General features: G+C 32.2%; 1 protein-coding gene across 5 annotated transcripts in view; it reads right to left on the reverse strand.

Annotated features, from left to right (window-relative positions):
• RIMS2 (regulating synaptic membrane exocytosis 2) overlaps nucleotides 1-19,432 on the reverse strand; it is a 544,900-nt gene that overhangs the window by 82,485 nt on the left and 442,983 nt on the right. For all 5 annotated transcript variants that reach the window (XM_036741740.1, XM_036741738.1, XM_036741737.1 and 2 more), the window contains one exon: nucleotides 12,876-13,117. In XM_036741740.1, coding sequence (XP_036597635.1) covers nucleotides 12,876-13,117 — 242 coding nt within the window. The remainder of the gene's footprint in view (nucleotides 1-12,875; nucleotides 13,118-19,432) is intronic.

A 19,432-nucleotide genomic window follows, 5' to 3' on the forward strand; every position in this document is an offset into this window, starting at 1 on the left:
GTTGATTCTTATCAGAGATTGAATTCATAGGATCACAGTATTTAGAGTTTGAAAGTGATCACCTAGTTTGACCCTTTCATTTTACGTGAGAACAATGAAGCCAAGAAAAGTGAAGTTCGCATAGACAAGTAGCAGAGTCTTGATTAGAACACAGGTGTTCTGGCTAGTAACGCATTGCTCCTTTCTTTCTAACATGCTGCCTCTAAATCTAATTTAATCCAACAAGTATTTGTTGTACATGGAATATCGTGCTAATGGATACAAAAAAAGTTTACATATGATCCCATTTTCATGGAGGTTACAATCTAATGGAGTAACATGACACAAATAATAAGAAAACAACATAATAGATGAACTCAAAGAAAAAATGTGAAAGTAGTGAGTTGAGTTTTTTTTAATCACTGGTACTATTCAATCAATTGAACAATCAGTATTAAGTGCCTATCATGTGCAAAGCATTGTGGTAGGTGCTGAGAATACAGACAATTATGAAACAATTCCTGCCCTCAAGAAGCTTTTATTCTACGGGAGATGAGGAAATAACATCTCTACCTCCAAGGTGGCATTCCAACTTCAGCTCTGCCTAGCTCACCCTAGCTCCTGATTGGTGAGGAATCACATAACTAGCCTGAACTTGTAACTTTCTAGCCATCTTAACCCCATGTTTCATTCTCACCTAACTATAACCTTCCATTCATTCTAGTTCTGCAACAGTAATCAAATCAACATTACTATTCTTAGAAAAGATAGGTCAGTCAATTGCCCTATGACACCATTCATGATTCCTGTGTATTTTGGAGGCAGCTAGGTGTCACAATGGATAGAGTGCTGACCTGGTGTCAGGAAGATCTGAGTTCAAATATAACCTCAGACAATTACTAGCTTTGTCACCCTGGGCAAGTCACTTAACTTCTGCTTGCTCCAATCTCCTCAATTATAAAATTGGGAGAATAATAGCTGCTGTCTTACAGGGTTGTAGGAAGATCGGACGAAATAATTTTATAAAAGCAGTTAGCACAGTGTCTGGTACACAGTAGGTGCTTAATAATAAATGCTTATTCCATCCTTCTTTTCCTTTCCTGATCAAAACATATTTTGATAACCATTTCCCAATATATGCTGCCTCTCTCTATTTGAATGTAAATTCTTTGAGGAAAGGGACTAGATCTTGCCTTTTTAATTTTTATTTTAATGCTTAGCATAATGCCTGGCAAATAATAAATATTTAATACTTGCTTTTCCATTTATTCAAGTATATTCAAAAACATACAAGGTAAAATTGGGAGGAGAGAGATTAGTAGCTGGAAGGATCAGGGAAGATTTCATATGGGAGGGTATCTTTGCACTGAGCTTTGAAAAAAGTCTTACCATCTAAATTCATAGAGTAAACATTATTTAAGGTACAAGAGGACATAGAGACTAACACAACAATGACAGGAGATTTCAATGTGTTTCTCCCAGTTTTGGATAAGTCTAATAGAAAGATAAACAAGAAGGAAAATATGGAACTGAAAAATTGCTGGAGAAACTAGTTAATAGACTTATGGAATCTTCTAAATGGGACACCAAAAGTATATACATATTTCTTGGCACTACATGGATTGTTTACAAAAACTGACCATGTACCAGGGCACAGAGACATTACAAAGAAATATAAAAAAGTAGAAATAGTTAATACATCCTTTACAGACCATAATGCAATAAAATAGTAATTGACTTGGGGACCACAAACAAAAGATACAGACCCAAATAGAGACTTAAAGAATGATATCCTAAATAAATGAGTGAGTCAAAGAAAGAACAAATCAGAGGAATAATTAATAACTATATTAATGAAAGTGATAATGGTGAAACAACGTATCAAAATTTCTCAGATTCAGCTCAAGCAATTTTTGGGGAAAATCATATTCTTACCAACATACGTTTACAAAATAGAAAATGAGAGAATTGATAAACTGAACATGAGTTAAAAACAAATTAGAAACTAAAAACAATCCTACAGCAAGCACAAAAGAGAAAATGTTAAAAATTAGAAGGGAAATAGAAATATTGGAACCAAAAAACCCCATGGAAATGATAAATCTAAAAGCTAGTTCTTCAAAAAGACTAACAAAATTAATAAACAGCTTATCTGATTAAAAAGAAGAAAGCAGAAAATCAAATTAAGAAAATAGATGAGCACAGTGAAATTCCAGCAAAACCAGAAGAAATAAAAGAATAATCTGAACGTACTGTGCACATTTACAAGCTAACCGCAAAAGATATAGAGGAATGCCTTCAAAAATATAAAATATCCAAACTATCTGAAGACCTGCTAGAGATCTTATATAACCCAATCTCAAAAAAGGAAATAGATGTAGTTGTAAAGGAACTGCCAAAGGGGGAAAAAACTAGCCGGACAGAGTTACAGGAGAATTCTATCAAATTTTCAAAGAAAAGTTAGTACCCATACTTCACAAATTATTCTTCAAAATTGAGAAAATAAGCAATGAACATTGACTCAAAAACTTTAAACAAAATCCTATCAAAGAGGTTACAGTGATTTATCTAAGACACCATTGATTATGACTAAGTGAGATTTATACCAGAGTTGCAAAGATGGTTCAACATTATGAAAACAATCAAAACAATTCATTATATTAGAAACCAAAGATCCAAAGTCTTTGACAAAGTAGAACAAAACTGTGTTATGTGGAAAACTCTACAAAGTATATGCACAGAGAGAACTTTCTAAAATAATAAAAATATCTATTTAAAACCAAAACCAAATATTGTATGCAATGGGGATACGCAAGAACCTTTTCTAAAAAATACAGGAGTGAAGCAAGGATGGCCACTTTCTCCACTATTATTTAATATAATTCTGGAAATGCTAGCAATAGTAATAGAACAAGAAAGAAAGTAAAGCAACAAAGATAGGCAAAGAGGAGATAAAGCTATACTTGTTTGCTGATATGCTGGTTTGCTTAAAAAATCCTAGGGAACCAGCAAAGAAACCAATTAGGAATTAGTAGTTTCAGTAAAGTTAGAGGCTACAAAATACATCCTCAAACCAAGCAAAACAACAACAGGATCTCTACACAAAAGTTACAAAACAGAAGAAGCTATGCTAGAAAGGGAAATCCCATTCCAAGTAATTACAAAAGGTATAAAATATCTGGCAAACAATTTCTTAAAGTACATAAAAAACTTGTATAAATTGAATTATAAAGTGCTCCTTAAAAAACTAAAGAACAACTTGAATAGTGGGAGGAATGTTTAGTACCAATGGCTGGGCCATGTCAATATAATAAAAATGACAACACTACCAAAATTAATTCATACCTTTAATGCCATACTAATCATACTAATAAGGAGATACTTTCTAGAACTTGATAAAGTAATAATAAAGCTCATTTGGAAAAACAAAAGATCTAGAATGAAAAGTAGTAGTAAGGAAGAAGAAACAGCACTTCCAGACTTCGAAATATACCATAAGACAGGAATCTTTAAAACTATTTCATTTTGGTTAAAAAATCAGATAGAACAATGGAACAAGGGGAATCAGAAACAAGAGAATGCAATAACCCAGTGGCTGATAAAGTGAACAAAACCAAAATAACTAGAAAAATATTTCTTATTTCATTAAAAAACTTCAGGAAAAACCAGAAAGTAGTTTGGTAGAAATTAGACTTAGACCAACACCTTACACCATATTCCATAATGCATTTTAAATGGATACATGACCTAAATATATTAGTATACTAAACATACTAGCATACCAAATATACAAGTATACTATTAAAAATGGAAGAGAACATTTCATGTGCCTCTCACAGCTTTGGGAAGGAAACCTGTTTTGAGAAGTTGAGGGAATTACAAAAGATAAAAGAGATAAGTTTGATAACTTGATAGTAAAAAGCTTTTTCATAGACAAAATTAATGCAACTAGGATAAGAAGGGAAATTGAATGGGAAAAATTCTTTGTATCAAATTTCTCTTTATATGATAAGAGCTGACATCTAAGATATATATATATATACACACATTATATATATATAATGTATATATATTAATAATACATATATATTAGTACTCATATTCCCAAATAGATAAATGATCAAAGGATATGAACAGTTTTCAAAAGAACTTCAAGATATTCACAACCACATAAAAGAATACTCCAAATAACTAATAAGACAAGTGCAAAACAAAACAACCTTGAAATTCCACCTTATATCCTGCAAATTGGCATAAGTGACAAAAAAAGGCAACAGCAAAAGTTGGGGGGGGGTTGTGGAAGGATAAACACACTAATTTATTGTTGGTGGAGCTGTGAAATGGTACAACCATTTTAGAAAGCAATTTGGAATTACGCAAATATAATGACTAAAATGTTCATACATTTGAACCAGAGACTCCATTACTAGGCTTATACACCAACAAAGCCATTGATAAGAAGAAAATCCCTATAAACATTTAGAGCAGCATTTTTTGTTATAGCTAAAAATTGGAAACAAAATAGGTACCCATCAGTTGGAGAATGGCTAAACATTCATGTGACATATGGATGCAATGGAATATTACTGTGCCATAAGAAATGATGTGCATGATAAATACAGAGTGTGGAAATCATGGAAAGATCTGTATGAATTGATGCAGAGTGAAGCAAACAGAACCATCAAATAATATACTCAGTAACTTGTACAACACAAATGAAAACTTTTTTTGAATCACAATTAAAAAAAAAACAAATGTAATAAAAGATCCAGCAGGATTTGATTGAAAAGAAATGAGAAAACACTTCCAACCTTCCCCCTTCATGGAGATGGGAGGTCCACAGATATTACACATTGCATACATTTTTGTACTTTATTAATGTAATGATCAGTTGTGCTGACTTCTTTTTCTTCTTTTAAAAATATTTTGTTATATGGGATGCCTCTATGGGACGGAGAGTGGAAGGGATTTGGAATAATCGATGGTGTAAAAAATAGGAAATGTCAACAAAATTTATACAAAATAAAATATGGTTGTGCTATTCTTCAGTCTTCATTTTTTTATTTTTGGTTTTATAGAAATAAAAATACCATATAGTGTAAGAAGCCCAGAAGCATAATCTTGCATTATCTCAAAGTCCACAAGAGTGAAAAGATATTGCTATTTACAATGACATATGACCTTCCCACCAAATTAGAGAGACCACAGACTATGAACTACTCTGTATGTTTTAAGAGTGTGCTATTCATTACACCAACAACCTACAGCATATCTGTCTAAAGAATGTGCGGAAATGAATGGAATGCTAGGTATGATTTTGATTTTTTTTGCAAATAGTAGTTCAAAATTTATAGGATATTTCTTGGTTTTAGGTCCATTGCTTGTCACACAAATTATCTTTATAGTCTTTTAAAATAATTCTGAACTTAAGATATAAAACAAGCATTTCCATGACAAAGTAGAATAGAAAAAAAGACTGCTCATGAAATTGCAAATCTATTACATACAACTTGCTTTTCCTTTTAAATACATAATAAGGTTATCATGTAACTTTCTTCCCCTCCCCCACCTCCCCAGAAATGGCTACCATGAGACACAAATATGTCTATGTGCGCGCGCGTGTGTGTGTGTATATATATATATATATATATATATATATATATACACACACACATATACACATACACATAGGTAAAACCAGATTATACACACTTCTATTTATTAGTTCTTTCTCTGGATGCAGATAGCATCTTCCTTCATTGGTCCTTTGTAGTTAATTTGAGTATTTAATAGTCAAAATTACTTAGTCATTCCAAATTGCTTTTGAAACAATATTGCTATTATAGTACGTAACATCTCTTAGTTCTGCTCAATTCATTCTTCATTATATCATGCAAATCCTTCCATCTTTTTCTAAAACCTCTGTTCATCATTTCTTATTGTATTCCATCACAACCAAATACCGCAACTTGTTTACCCATTCCTCAATTGGTGGGTATCACCATAATTTCTCATTCTTTGCCACCACAAAGAGAGCTACTACATATATTTTAAACATACAGGTTCTTCTCCTTTTTCCATAGTCATCTTTGGAAACAGACTTAGTAGTGGTATTGCTGGATAAAAGGGTATAGGCAGTTTAATAACTTTCTGGGCATAATTCCAGATTGCTCTCCAAAACGGTTAGATTAGTTCACAGTTCCACCAACAGTGAATCAGTGTCCCAATTTTTCCATATCCCCTCCATTTGTCAGTTTCCTTTCCTATAATTTTAGTCAATCTGATAGGTGTAAAATGATATTTCAAGGTTGTTTTAATTTGCATTTCTCTAATCAATAATGATTAGAGCCTTTTCATATGATTATAATTTTGATTTTTTTTAATCAAAAAACTGCCTGTTCATATAATTTGATGATTTATTAATTGGGAAATGACTTTTATTCTTATAGAGTTGACAAAGTTCTTTATAGATTTGTAATATGAGACCATTATCTAAGAAACTATCTATAAGCTTTTTCTGCTTTCTTTCTAATCTTGGCTACACTGGTTTTATTTGTACAAAAACTTGTTAATTCAATGTAATCAAAATTATCCACTTTACACCTCACAATGCTCTCTATCTCTTGTTTATTCATAAACTACTTGCCTATCCATAAGTCTGATAAGTAATATTTAATTTTTAAATTAGTATTTTACATATTTATAATATTTAAAATTAATTTTTAAATTAATATTTGATTTAATCCATATTTAAATTTTCTTGTAATATCTCCCTTTATATCTAGGTCATGTGTCCATTTTGATCTTGTCTTGGTAAATGGTGTAAGATATTAGTCTATGCCCAAATTCTGCCAGACTGCTTTCTAGCTTTCCCAACATTTTTAACCAAATAATAAATTCTTATCCCCAAAACTTAAGTCTTTACCCTTATCAAACATATGGTTATTATAATCATTTGCTGCTGTAAATTATATGTTTATTCTGTTCCACTGATCTACTTTCTATTCCTTAGCCAATACCAGATAATTCTGATAGCTACTGCCTTATAGTATACTTTAAGCTCTGTTATTGCTAATCTTTCCTTTAATTTTATTTATCAGTTCCTTTGATATTCTTGACCTTCTCTTATTCTAAATGAATTTTATTATTTTTTCTACCTCAGTAAAATGATTTTGGTTAATTGAGATGGCATTGACTATATAGATTAATTTAGGCAAAATTGTCATTTTATTATATTGACCCCATCTAGCCACGAACCATTAATATTTCTTCAATGATTTAAATATTATGTTATTTGCATAAAAGTTGCCTTTTTATAACATTGTGCATATAGTTCACTCTTCATGGTTGGGCTATACCAATATAATGAAAAGAACAATAGTACTTTAATTTACATACATAGTTCCATGCTAATATTATTTTAAAATATTTCTTTATAGAATTAGACAGAATAATAACAAAATTCATTTACAAAAACATGAGGTCTAGAATCTCAATAAAACCAGTAAGAAAAAGCATGAATTGAAGAAGGCAAGACATTATCTGACTTCAAAACATACTATAAAGTAATAGTCACCAAAACTATTTGTCACTAATTAAAAATAGAAAATAAGAGAGACAGACAAGATAAGCAAGATTAGATGCAGTATAAAACAGCATTGTGTTTTAAATAAAGTAACAGCTAATAAACTATAGAATGTAAATTACTGGGGGAAGAACTCTCTTTTTGACAAGACTACTGAGAAACTAAAAAACATTTTGGCAGAAATTATGTTTAGAACAACATTACTCCTTAAGCAAGAAACTCAAAATGTTTATGTGACCTTAATATAAAAGGTCATTCTATAATAATTTTTTAAGAGTCAACAAGATAAAATATCTGTCACAGCTCTATCCTAGCTATTTCTAGGGGGAGAATTATTAATTAATATTAAAATAATTCTGATGTTTTATCATATATAATTAAAGTCTGGGAAAGATGAGAAAAGATGGGAAAAGTTAATGTTGTGCTATGAGAAGACATATTCGTTGATGACCTATTGGCCAAGTTGTCTAACTATTCTGAGTATCAACTCAGGACTGTGCAAAAAGGTGACGAAACTGTTCATACCCTTTGTCTTATTGATCCCATCATTAGGCATATATCCTAAGGAAGTCAATGACATAAAAATGGATTTAATAAATGCTGAAATATTTGAAGTTCTCCTTTATATGAGCAAATAACTGGGGGAAGTGGGTTATTATTAGAGGAGGACTGAAAAAAATAATGGCATATGAATATAATGAAATATTTATTGTGTAATACGAAATGATGAATATAAGAAATTTGGAGACTCAGAAAGTTTTGTATAAACTGCTGCTGAGGAAAATAAACAAGAAAACAATATGGAGAATGAGTATAATATTATAAATGAAAAAATCACTAAAAACAAATTGAACTATGAGTAATTGAAAAACTGAAAAACTGGAAAAAATAGTGAAATATATCTTTTCTTCATGGCAGAGAGATAGCAGACTACTAAAATAAAGCACAAAAATACTGTATACATTGTCAGCTGCAGTCACTATATTCTAATCTTTTGTTTAACTGTTTTTTGTTGTTGTTGTTACAAGACAGATTTATCCTGAAGGGGGTGCATGTTAAAATGACTGAGATATGAAGACAAAAGATATCAACAAAGTGTATTAAAATAAAAATCAGAAGATAAAATTGATATTTTTATTATACTATATTTGTATTAGTCTATAAAATTAATGTTTTAGGAATATAATATTACTTTACTTCTAAAGCTCTTTAATGGCTTCTTATTTTCTCTAGGATAAAATTTTTTTAAAAAAATTTCTCTAGGCCTCCATAATCTGGCACCCTATTATTACAGCCCTATTTTATGTACTCCTCTTATACTATTTAGGTTAAACTAGTCTCATGGCTAATTTCTGAACATGAAATTCCATTTCTTGTCTTTGTACATGTTGTCTTTCATGTTTAGAATGTACCCTCTCCTCACAGAATCCTTAGTTCCTTCAAAGCCCTGTTCAAGGAGACTCCTCCATCTTTCTGACTTCACCCCACCCCACCCTGACCTCTCCTACACTCTTGAAAGCACTTTGTATTTATTGCTTGTGTAAGTATTGTATTCAATTTAATTTAACAAGCATTTATTAGGTGTTCATTATGTGCCAGGGACTGAGGATATTTTATGGGGCTACAAAGACAAAAATGAAACAGTCTTTTCCCTCAAGGAGCCTATATTCTACTGGATAATAGTAGTTGGCATTTATATAGTCTTTTAAGTTTGAAATATCTACATCTATATCTATATCTATGCATATGTGTAGACACAAATGAAATTTACAGTCATAACTGCCTTCTGAGGTAGATTTTATAATCCCCATTTTACAGATGAGGATACTGAGGCTTAGAGAAGTTAAGTGACTTGACTCACCCAGGATCACATAGTAACTAGATGTCAGATGTCCATCTTCTATCTATTAAACTGCTTCCCTTTTGCTTCCCTCACCCCATCCACCATTCCCACACACATCCTAGCCCCACCAACTAGAAGGTAAACTCCATAAGGACAAGCTCTGTTTCATTTTTATCTTTTTATTGCTTGTCATTACTTAATGCAGTCTTGCACATAGTAGGCACTTAGTGAAAGTGTGTTGAATTGAATTAAAAATAAATGCAGTATCACCCTGAAATAAGAGTATCTAAAGATTTTGTAATGAAAATATTTTGAAGTAGGTAACGATTAAAAAACCAGTACACTATGCCAAATAACAGAATCTTAGAGTTGGAAAATACCTCAAAGACCATCAAGTCCAACTCATACCTATACAAGAATCCTACCTGATAGTCATCTAGATTTTTCTTAAAGACCTCCAGTAAGCAGGAACCCACTACTTGGTGAAGTAGCATATTCCTCTTTTGTATACTTAAAATGTTTCAAAGTTTTTCCTTATATTGAGTCTAAATCCATCTAGAAAGTATACTACATTTGAAGTCACAGGAACTTGCTTCAAATTCCTGCACTCTCACTGTGACTTTGGATAAGTCACTTAAAGTAGCCTATTGCCTCAGCAGTAAAATGAAATTGGACTATATGACCTCCAGTACTGATTCCAGGTCTAAAATTTTTTATTACATTTATGTCTTTGCAAATTTTATGCATTTTTCTTTTTTTGCCATCTGGGGCTGATCAAAACAAATTTAATTTCTTCCACAGGACAACCTTTACAAAGCCTGGATATAGCTGTATGTCCTTCATAAACATTCTCTTGCCTAGGCTTCCTCAATTTATTTAACCATCAATTTATGAATGATTCCATCTAACTGCACTATTGTATAGCCTACATCACTTTATCATTCCCACAAGAACATCATGAAAAACTGTTGACTATTTTACAAAATTATCAAAAAAGACAATGAAGCTAGCCTGGCATGATTCATTCTTGATGAAGCCACATCTGCTCCTTGGGATTACTGCTTCCCTTTCTAGATGTTTACTAAGCATCCATTTAATAATATACTCAAAATTTTGCCAGTAATCAAAGTCAACTTTATTTTATATAGTTTGAAGAATCCATTCTTTTTTCTTTTTTTGAACACATGGACAATATTTGCCTTTTTCCAGTTTTGTTACCTCTACTCTACTTTTGATCTTTCAAATCTAACTGCTGGCATTCACATTTGCCAATTTTTTCAGTCCTCTACTTTGTAGTTCATAGAGCTGATCATAGTATAATAAATTTAGAGCTAGAAAAGACCCCAGGCATAATTTAATCCAACTACTTCATTTTTACAGATAAGGAAAGTGAGATTTAGAGAGGAGAAATGACTTGCTCAGTATCACAGAGGTACTAAAGGGAGAAGCCAGGATCAGAATCAAGTTCCCCAGGCTATAAATTCAGTACTTTTCCCATGGCACCACACTTCTAGCCTGGGGATTTGGGAAGGGAACACCAAAGAGTGACTGGCAGGAATGATCTCAGTATGTAGAAAAATGAAACAAAGATATGTTTCTGTCGGTAATGAAATACAATTAACTCCCACTAAGCAGGTATGAAATTCCCAGTCCCATGGCAAAGAGGGTTCTATTGGTCTCCTTCCATGACCCATCAGCCATCCATCACAAAATGACTGTTTCTACTACGTTTATATCTTTACCCCTTTTCTGCAGAAATGGTGGTTGTCTCCTTTTTTAGCCACAGAGGGTAAAAAATACATCTCACAGCATCATGCTTTGTACCTGTTAATATTGGCCCCTATCTGCCAGTCAAGAGCAGCTCACAGTCAGTGGGCTCCTTTAGGCCAAATAACAGTACCAGATTCCTGGTAATACAGCAACGTTAGTCACTCTGGGGACCACTTATAATGGCATTTCATTACTTGATTAATTTAATACTATACTATCTCTGCTCTGAACCCTCATTAATAACTGCTTTTAGGTATGTGTCTTTTTTAAAAAAAGCTTAATTTCTTAAATAGAAAAATGCTAATTAAGTAAATAATTTTTCTTGACATATGAATAATTATTTAAATCAGATCTTAAAAGGTGAAGCCTATATTTTTTTGAGTATGGTATTCTGACCGATATAACTTATAGAAGCACATTCTATGATAATATAATTTAAACATAACTTTCAATTTTTTATGAAACAAAATTAGGTTTGTGTAAGAAGCATAAGAAAGAATATAATGCATTTAAAATACTTCAAGTAACATTTCTAATATATAAAAGAATATATAAGTAAATAAATATATATCTGTGTGTATATTTGTATGTATGTATTATAGTTTAGTGAATTATAGACAAAATTTTTAAAAATAATAAAACTTCCAGAACATTACTGAATTAATTTCATGTCATTCAAATTCCAAAGTGCACAAACATCTGATTGCCAAGATACTTTACACCCTAAGCTGATCAATCCTCTGAATCAACATTATTTTGTAGTAGGGAATTAGATTCCTCATTTCTGTATATGAGTCCTAGTTTTCAAGTACAAATTAGTGTTAATCCAGCTGCCTGTGATTTATTTGCTCTAAACCAAACACTACATTACTTGCTTTTGCTTGTTTGTTAAGTATAAAATATGATATTTATTTCAGATACTAAGGGTTTACAGCTTAATTATAAACCAACACCTCATTGCAAAAGACATTGCTTTGACTCACAAATGCTTTAATTGCTAACAACAGCTTTTCTGAGTAGGAGTATTGTCTATAATTTATTGTAGCAGATGTGATTTGGAAGCTGGATGTTGAAGTACCCCAAGATTTAAATATCTTGGCTGTTAGCAAAAAAACAAATCACTTCATCTTGTTCCTGGAGAATATTTCAGTATAAGCAGGATAATAGAAACTGTAGTAAAGAAGATTTATATTATTGGAAAATTTGTTTATAAACTGAAAAGGAAGTCAAATTATCAATAACATAGCTACATCATTCCCACGGAGTATGAGACATCATCTTCAAGGTAGAAACTCACTGAGAACAAAATTACTTTGGCACATTCCTATATGAGAAAAAAAGTCACAGAAATTTATAAAAAGGGTCACCTAAAGAAAAGTACTCTTGTACTCTTACAAAACAACGTAACAACATTTGTATTTATGCATTTACAGTCGCAACATTTCAGGTTGGCTCCTGCCTGAGAAGAGAAGGAATGATTACATCAAGTTTGTAACACATGGTAACCAGAATCAGTAGAAGCCATATACTTCACGGTGAAACAGGCTCTATCTTCACTGGAAAATAAGGTAATTGCATCTTTACCCTCACTCAAACACATTGTTTTCCAGACAACATCATAAATATAATAAAATTACTCAGGACAACAATTTACATTTGTGAATAACTCAAGTATGAATGTGGAAAAAAAATTCCTACCAGTTTGGCTGAGCTGGGATGTACTGCGGCTTTTTCGTGAGAGACCCACAATAGCTACCATTTTTGCCCCAATGCTGGAGCGCCGCTTTTTGCCACCGGTGCCCATGGTGCCCACGGCGGTATCAGATTGGCTGCCATCATTCTTCTCTATTGTGCACATGTCCCCACTGATGCTGGTGCTTTTAGTCATATTCTTTCCTGAGATGCCCATCTGTCTGCTTTGCATTTTGGATGTAAAGACACTGTCAGTCGATGGATGGATAAATAGTGCAGACAGAGCAAAAAGGGAAAGACAGAAAAGGACAGGTTTCAGATGAAAAATTTGGAGTCTACTGCAGTGGTACAATTTACATAGAACTTTTTCTTAGATGCGATGACAATCTTCAACAATTATGGTACTAAATGCGCTTTACAATTCAGAGCCAACTTAAATACAGCTATGCAAAAAAATAAGCCTATATATTTTTGCAAAGTTTTTGCCTGTGGGTTGATTTTTCCTGCTAAAGGAATTATTTATTTACAAGAACAATATTTTCAGGGGAAATCATATGGACATTCACCTGAATATACTTTTCTATATCAACAGGCACACTCTAGAGCAGTTGTACAAAGCAGGGAAGTCACTCTCCAACTGTAATCTTTTTAAACCTGTCCTTGATTACCTTTATAACACATTTGGAATGGTGGGCATTTTTTGCAATGACCAGAGCGTTCATTTTAAGAGAACATTTTCTCAGGATATGAAGCATTTGATGTAGTAGATACTAGGAACTAACACTTATAATTAACTATGAGAAGTTTTCAAATTTTAACAAGATTTGAAATTTACATTGGTTCTGTACTGAATTGTAAGCACAATCAATTTCAGATGATTAGATTTCATGTTTATGAAAACTTATTTTTAGTACACATAGATTCATTTTGACAATGTAAAGATTTGCTTTCCACCTAGTTTAAAAACATCAGCACTAATTTCTCTAATACATGTTGTAAGGTGTTGCCTGATGAGAATGTTGGAAAGTGACCATGAAGCCTGTTGGTAAAACAAATTATTGGAGAGTTGCTAATAGTATCACTACTTAGTATCAAAGCCCATTCCTTTAGGAATTAATTCCAGGTTCAAACTACTAACTAAATAGAAATGGCCAACTCTGAAGCTCAGAAATAGTACTGGGTTTCCACAACATTTCAGCAGTATAATTACAGGGGAAAGGGAGAGTTTCCCCCAAAACAATAAATTTGGAAGGCTTGCCAATGATTTTAGAGGCTACTGCTACAATACTAAGAGAACACTAAGAAGCTGGCCCTTGAAAAGATGAGGATGACATTATAATCTCTTATATATAGGATGAGAGAAGGTTCCTAAAATTCAACAGGTATCTATATACAAAGTTAATTTTTGATGTAGCCCCTCTGCATAGAATCATAACATCACTGAGTTATTCCAAAGATTTTACCACTCTTATGCCAAGGATTCTTGATTTCAGCATCTGTAAGCTTAGCAATACATGACTGATTACGATTAACAAATTAATCTTCATGACATGAATCCAAAGTTCTAATTATATATATGTATAAATACATATATATGTACACACATGTATGTATAATAAGTATATAGGGATATAGATACACATATACAACAGTACTAATTATACTTACATATGTATGTGTGTAATATATATATTAGGACTGTTGAATCATGTCATGAATATCACTTTGTTAATCTTTGTAAAAACAAGGAAGAACTACAAGGAGAAAACCACTACAAGGATAGGAACACACACACATACACACACAGATTCACACACACATATGTGGGCATATATGTATGTGTGTGAATCTTTGTAGTGGCTTAACAAAGGTTAAGTGATTTTCACGACATGAATCAATAGTTTTAATTATTAGTGTGTGTGTGCGTGTGTGTGTGTGTATGTATATACACACACACACACACACTAATATATATATTAGGACTATTGATTCATGTCGTGAAAATCACTTTCTTAACCTTTGTTAATCTATTACAAAGATTCATTCATATATATGTATATATGGATATTTGTATATATGTGTGTAGATGTGTATGTATATGTGTATATATGCATGCATATACATACATACATACATATATGTGCATGTGTATATGTATATATATATTATCAATATATCAGCCATTTTTAGTCACGTCCAACTCTTTGTGACCCCATTTGGGGTTTTCTTGCCAGAGATGGAGTGGTTTGCCATTTCCTTCTCTAGCTCCTTTTACACATAAGGAAACTGAGACAAATGGGGTTAGGTGACTTGCCCAGTGTCACACAGCTAGTAAGTTTCTGAGGCCAGATTTGAATTCAGGTATATGAATTTTCCTGACACTAGGTCTGGCACTCTATCCACTGTACCACCTAGCTGCCCTGGAGTGGTTTTCTCTCTTAAATGTGGTTTTCATTATAGCTGTAACATAGCAACTTTAAAAGATTTCAAGTTGGTGCTATGTTCTGCCAACAGAAAGGGAAAAGACGTTACAGTAGTGAAGTAATTTAGAACAATGCATAAGCTGTGTTGTTTACAAGCCTAATGATTGTGTTTATCTAAGACATCTTATTGAGGCCAATGATGGTGTCAGTGTAATGGTACCATGTGACCATCTGTATCACTTCCATTAATCCCACTCTTTCACTGTATAGGGGTTGAGATAAAGGAACTCTTTGAAATAGATTTGACTCAAGAAATATAATCTGACTACTCTTAGCCAGGAAAAAAAAAAAGTATATTAACAAATGCCAATCACATCTAGTACCATACCTTTAAAATAACGTTGCTGAGATGAAGATAAAGCGAGATCTATATAATTTATTTATTTATTTATTTTACTTCAAGAAATGTTCTACTATACCAACACACACATGTTAATTCCATTGTTAATCATATTTTACTTACATCTTAAAAATAACTTGGGGGAAATTGAGATTTTGGTTTCTTGGTAGAATATTACTTAAGTCTCTACAAAACTTTTCATCACTAATCCTAAAACTAGAGAGATTTAGTTTAGTTTGGCTTGGTTCCTAAATGAAGGCTCTAAGGTGTTCTCTATGTACCCTAATGGAGCATAATATGACCATGCACATAATATTGAAAGTCAAGAAAAAAACTGGAAAAGCACCCCACATAGTTTCATTCTTCTCTGTTACTATACTAGGCAATTGCTTTATATGAATTCTTATCCTTTTATCATTTATTTTCTAGATCTGTCTGAATCACAATAAAATGTATTAGAACAGACAGTACTAGAAATCAAAATTCAGATATTCTTTTTATTGACATATGGCTATTTCTTCAAGTTAATAAGCAACATGCCATATACTGTATTCAAGTATTCTAAATATAAATTGGCCATTGTGAGTATAATAATTAAATCACATGACATCTCGCAAAATAGAGAGGAAATATTTCACCTGTCCATCCAAGAAGGGTTAAAATGAAGTTAGGCACAGGAAGAAAGAAAAAAAGTCATGTGAATCTAATAATTCCAGTTTTTAAGCCTGTTTGGAATGTTCTCACATAATTTCATTTTCTGAAATAATCACAATTTTTCTGAGATTTCCATTTAATACTTTTAGACTGCAACCTTCTTAAGAGTTTCATTCTTTGTATCTATCCTCAAGAGCTTTTTACAGTGCCTGGTACATAATATAAATAATTGTGATTTATTGATACTGTACTTCCTGCCTAGCCTATCACTTTAGACAAAGAACCAAAATCCAGAAGAGGAGAAACATTTTATTACATATTAATTACTACATATTAAATGAGAATAAATTCATATTATTCTTACCTAAGATTCTTTGGTACTACTACTTCTAGACATTAAGAGCAGCTTAACTAAACTCTTATGGAAATTATAATACGAGAGCTTTCTTGGTAATCTTGAATAATAAAATAATTTCATTTTTCCATTGCTTATTTTTTTTATCCAAATGACATAGAGATGGTACAACAAAAGTCCAAAAGAATAGGAATCTTTTATTTCTTCTGCAAGAAGGATAGATGAGATCTTAACTAAATATCCATAAGAGAAATATGATCAAGAGGAATGGTGCTGTCTAAGAAGAACAATGTGGATCTAAATTCACTAGCCAATCTAGGTTTTTAAAAGACATTAAAAAAAGACTGAAGCAAAGGCAGAGAAAGGAGAATGAATACAAAAGACTGGCATAGTCATGTAATAATAATGATGATGATGAAAGCTCTGATATTTACATAACACTTTTGATACATTATCTTATTTGATCCTCTCAACAGCCCTGTGTAGTAATTACTCTAAGTATTATTATGACCATCTTTTAAACAAGAAAAATGAGGCTCAAAGAGCTTAAGTGACTTGCCCATGGTCACAGAGGTAGTAAGCATCTAGAGAGGATTTTATATCAGTATTGGAACTTAAGTCCTGCACTTCCATTTTTAATTTTATCTTTTTAGCTTTAATTCAATTTTATTTTACTTTTAGTTCCAAATTCTCTCCCACTTCCCTATACTTGCCCCACCCATTGAGAAATTAAGAGAAATAAAAACCATTATAAATATGTATTGACATGCAAAACAAACTCTTGTATTAGCCATGTTCCAACAGGAAAAAAAAGAAAAAGAAAGAAATGGAAGAAAATGTTTTTCAATCTGTACTCTGAGTACATTAGTTCTGTCTTGTACTCTTTCTACTACAACATATAAGACAAGTGTCATGACTCATATAGTTGAGAAAATTAATGAATGTTAATACCAATTAAATGGTCTTTTAAAATGCTACATGAAGGAAAGGTATTATTAAAAGAGATGAAGTTTAAATATTTAGAAAGGTTATCATTAAATAAATTAGGTTTGTCAAGAAACTATGTCCTTATTTGATAAACAAAGAATACAAAAAAGGAACTTCTCATGGGAAAAAAAAATCCGAGCTATTAATAGCCATATGAAAAAATGCTCCAAGTCACTAATTATTTGAGAAATGCATATTAAAGTAATTCTGATGTAATGCTTTATACCTGTCAGATTGGCAAAGTTTACACTAAAAGAAAATTACAAATATTAGAGGGGTTACTGGAAAACAGGCACACTGGTGCACTGTTGGTAGAGTTGTGAACTGTTTCAGGCATTTCTGAAAGAAATTTGCAACTCTGCCACAAAAGTTACTTTGTGCATACCTTCTGACTTGATGATACCATTACTATGCCTATATCACAAAGATCAAAGAAAGAAAAAGAACTCACATATACAAATGTATTTATAGTAAACATTTTTGTGGTAGCAAAAAATCAGAAGCTAAAGGTGGGTGTCCATAGATAGAGGGAATAGATTGATAAATTATGGTATAGTAATATAATGAAATACTTTTGTGCTGTATGAAATGACAGAGATAGTTTCAGAAAAAGCTAGGGAGAGATATAAGGACTGATACAAATGAAAGCGAACCTGGAGAACAATTTATATAATTAACAAAAATACTAAAAATGAACTGTGAAAGACTTAAGAATTCTGATCAATGAAATGACCAACCATAATTCCAGAGTACTGATGATAAAGAATGTTACCCACTTCCTGACAGACAAGTGATGGATTAAATGTGCAGAATGAGGCATGTATTTTTGGACATGGCCAATGTAGGGATTGATTTAGGTTTACTGTGCATATATTACAAGGGTTTTGTTATTTTTTTTTGTGGGGACCTTTCTGTGTCACGCATCCTTTTGTAAGTCTGGTGGAGTATACAGACCAACTCTTTCTCATAATGTTTTTAAAATGCATAGAAATATATAGAATTACAAAAGAAACTATATTGAAATATAGTTATCAAATTAAAAAAAAAGAAGTTTATGGTCTCCAGGTTAAGAAATATTCATACGGATATCAGAAGATTTCTATTTATAATATGAAAGAAATTTCCGTCAATTAACAATTCTATAGAAGTAGAATACATTGCCTTTGTAGACAATAAATTCCTTATCAAGAGAGGAGTTTGTGCGGGAGGCAGTCAGGGATTTTATGGAGATTTCTGCATAAGTATGAGTTGGACTAGATAACCTCTGAAGTCTCTTCTAACTCTGAGACTGATATGACTGAAATTCATAGAGAAGCTAGGAAATTGGGGAGTGTGGCAGAAGAAGGGGGAAAGAATGCTTTTAAGTTTTCAAGACATAATAACTAGTAAAATTCTGATATATTTTGAAATATATAGAAAAGTCTACAGGAAAAGTAGGTTTTGCTGAAAACATACTAAGGTTGGTTTGTGACAGTTTGAATTGGAAGCATCAGGAAGATATCTTGGTGGTGATATGTAGTGGAAATGGGAGTCTGGAATTAGGGAGAAAGGTCAGGCAGGGATATAGACCAGGGAATCATTTGAGGACTTTCTTTTTTTCTTTGTTTCCCTGGTGCCTGACATACAATAGGTACTTAATAGTTTCACTGAATGAATTAATTTCTCTTAATGCCAAAGTTGAATTTATAGGATATGATCACCAAGAATGAGTGGAGAGAGAGAGGAAGTGAGGGAGGGAGGGAGG

This window comes from Trichosurus vulpecula, chromosome 1 (genome assembly GCF_011100635.1).
Source record: "Trichosurus vulpecula isolate mTriVul1 chromosome 1, mTriVul1.pri, whole genome shotgun sequence".
NCBI lineage: Eukaryota > Metazoa > Chordata > Mammalia > Diprotodontia > Phalangeridae > Trichosurus > Trichosurus vulpecula.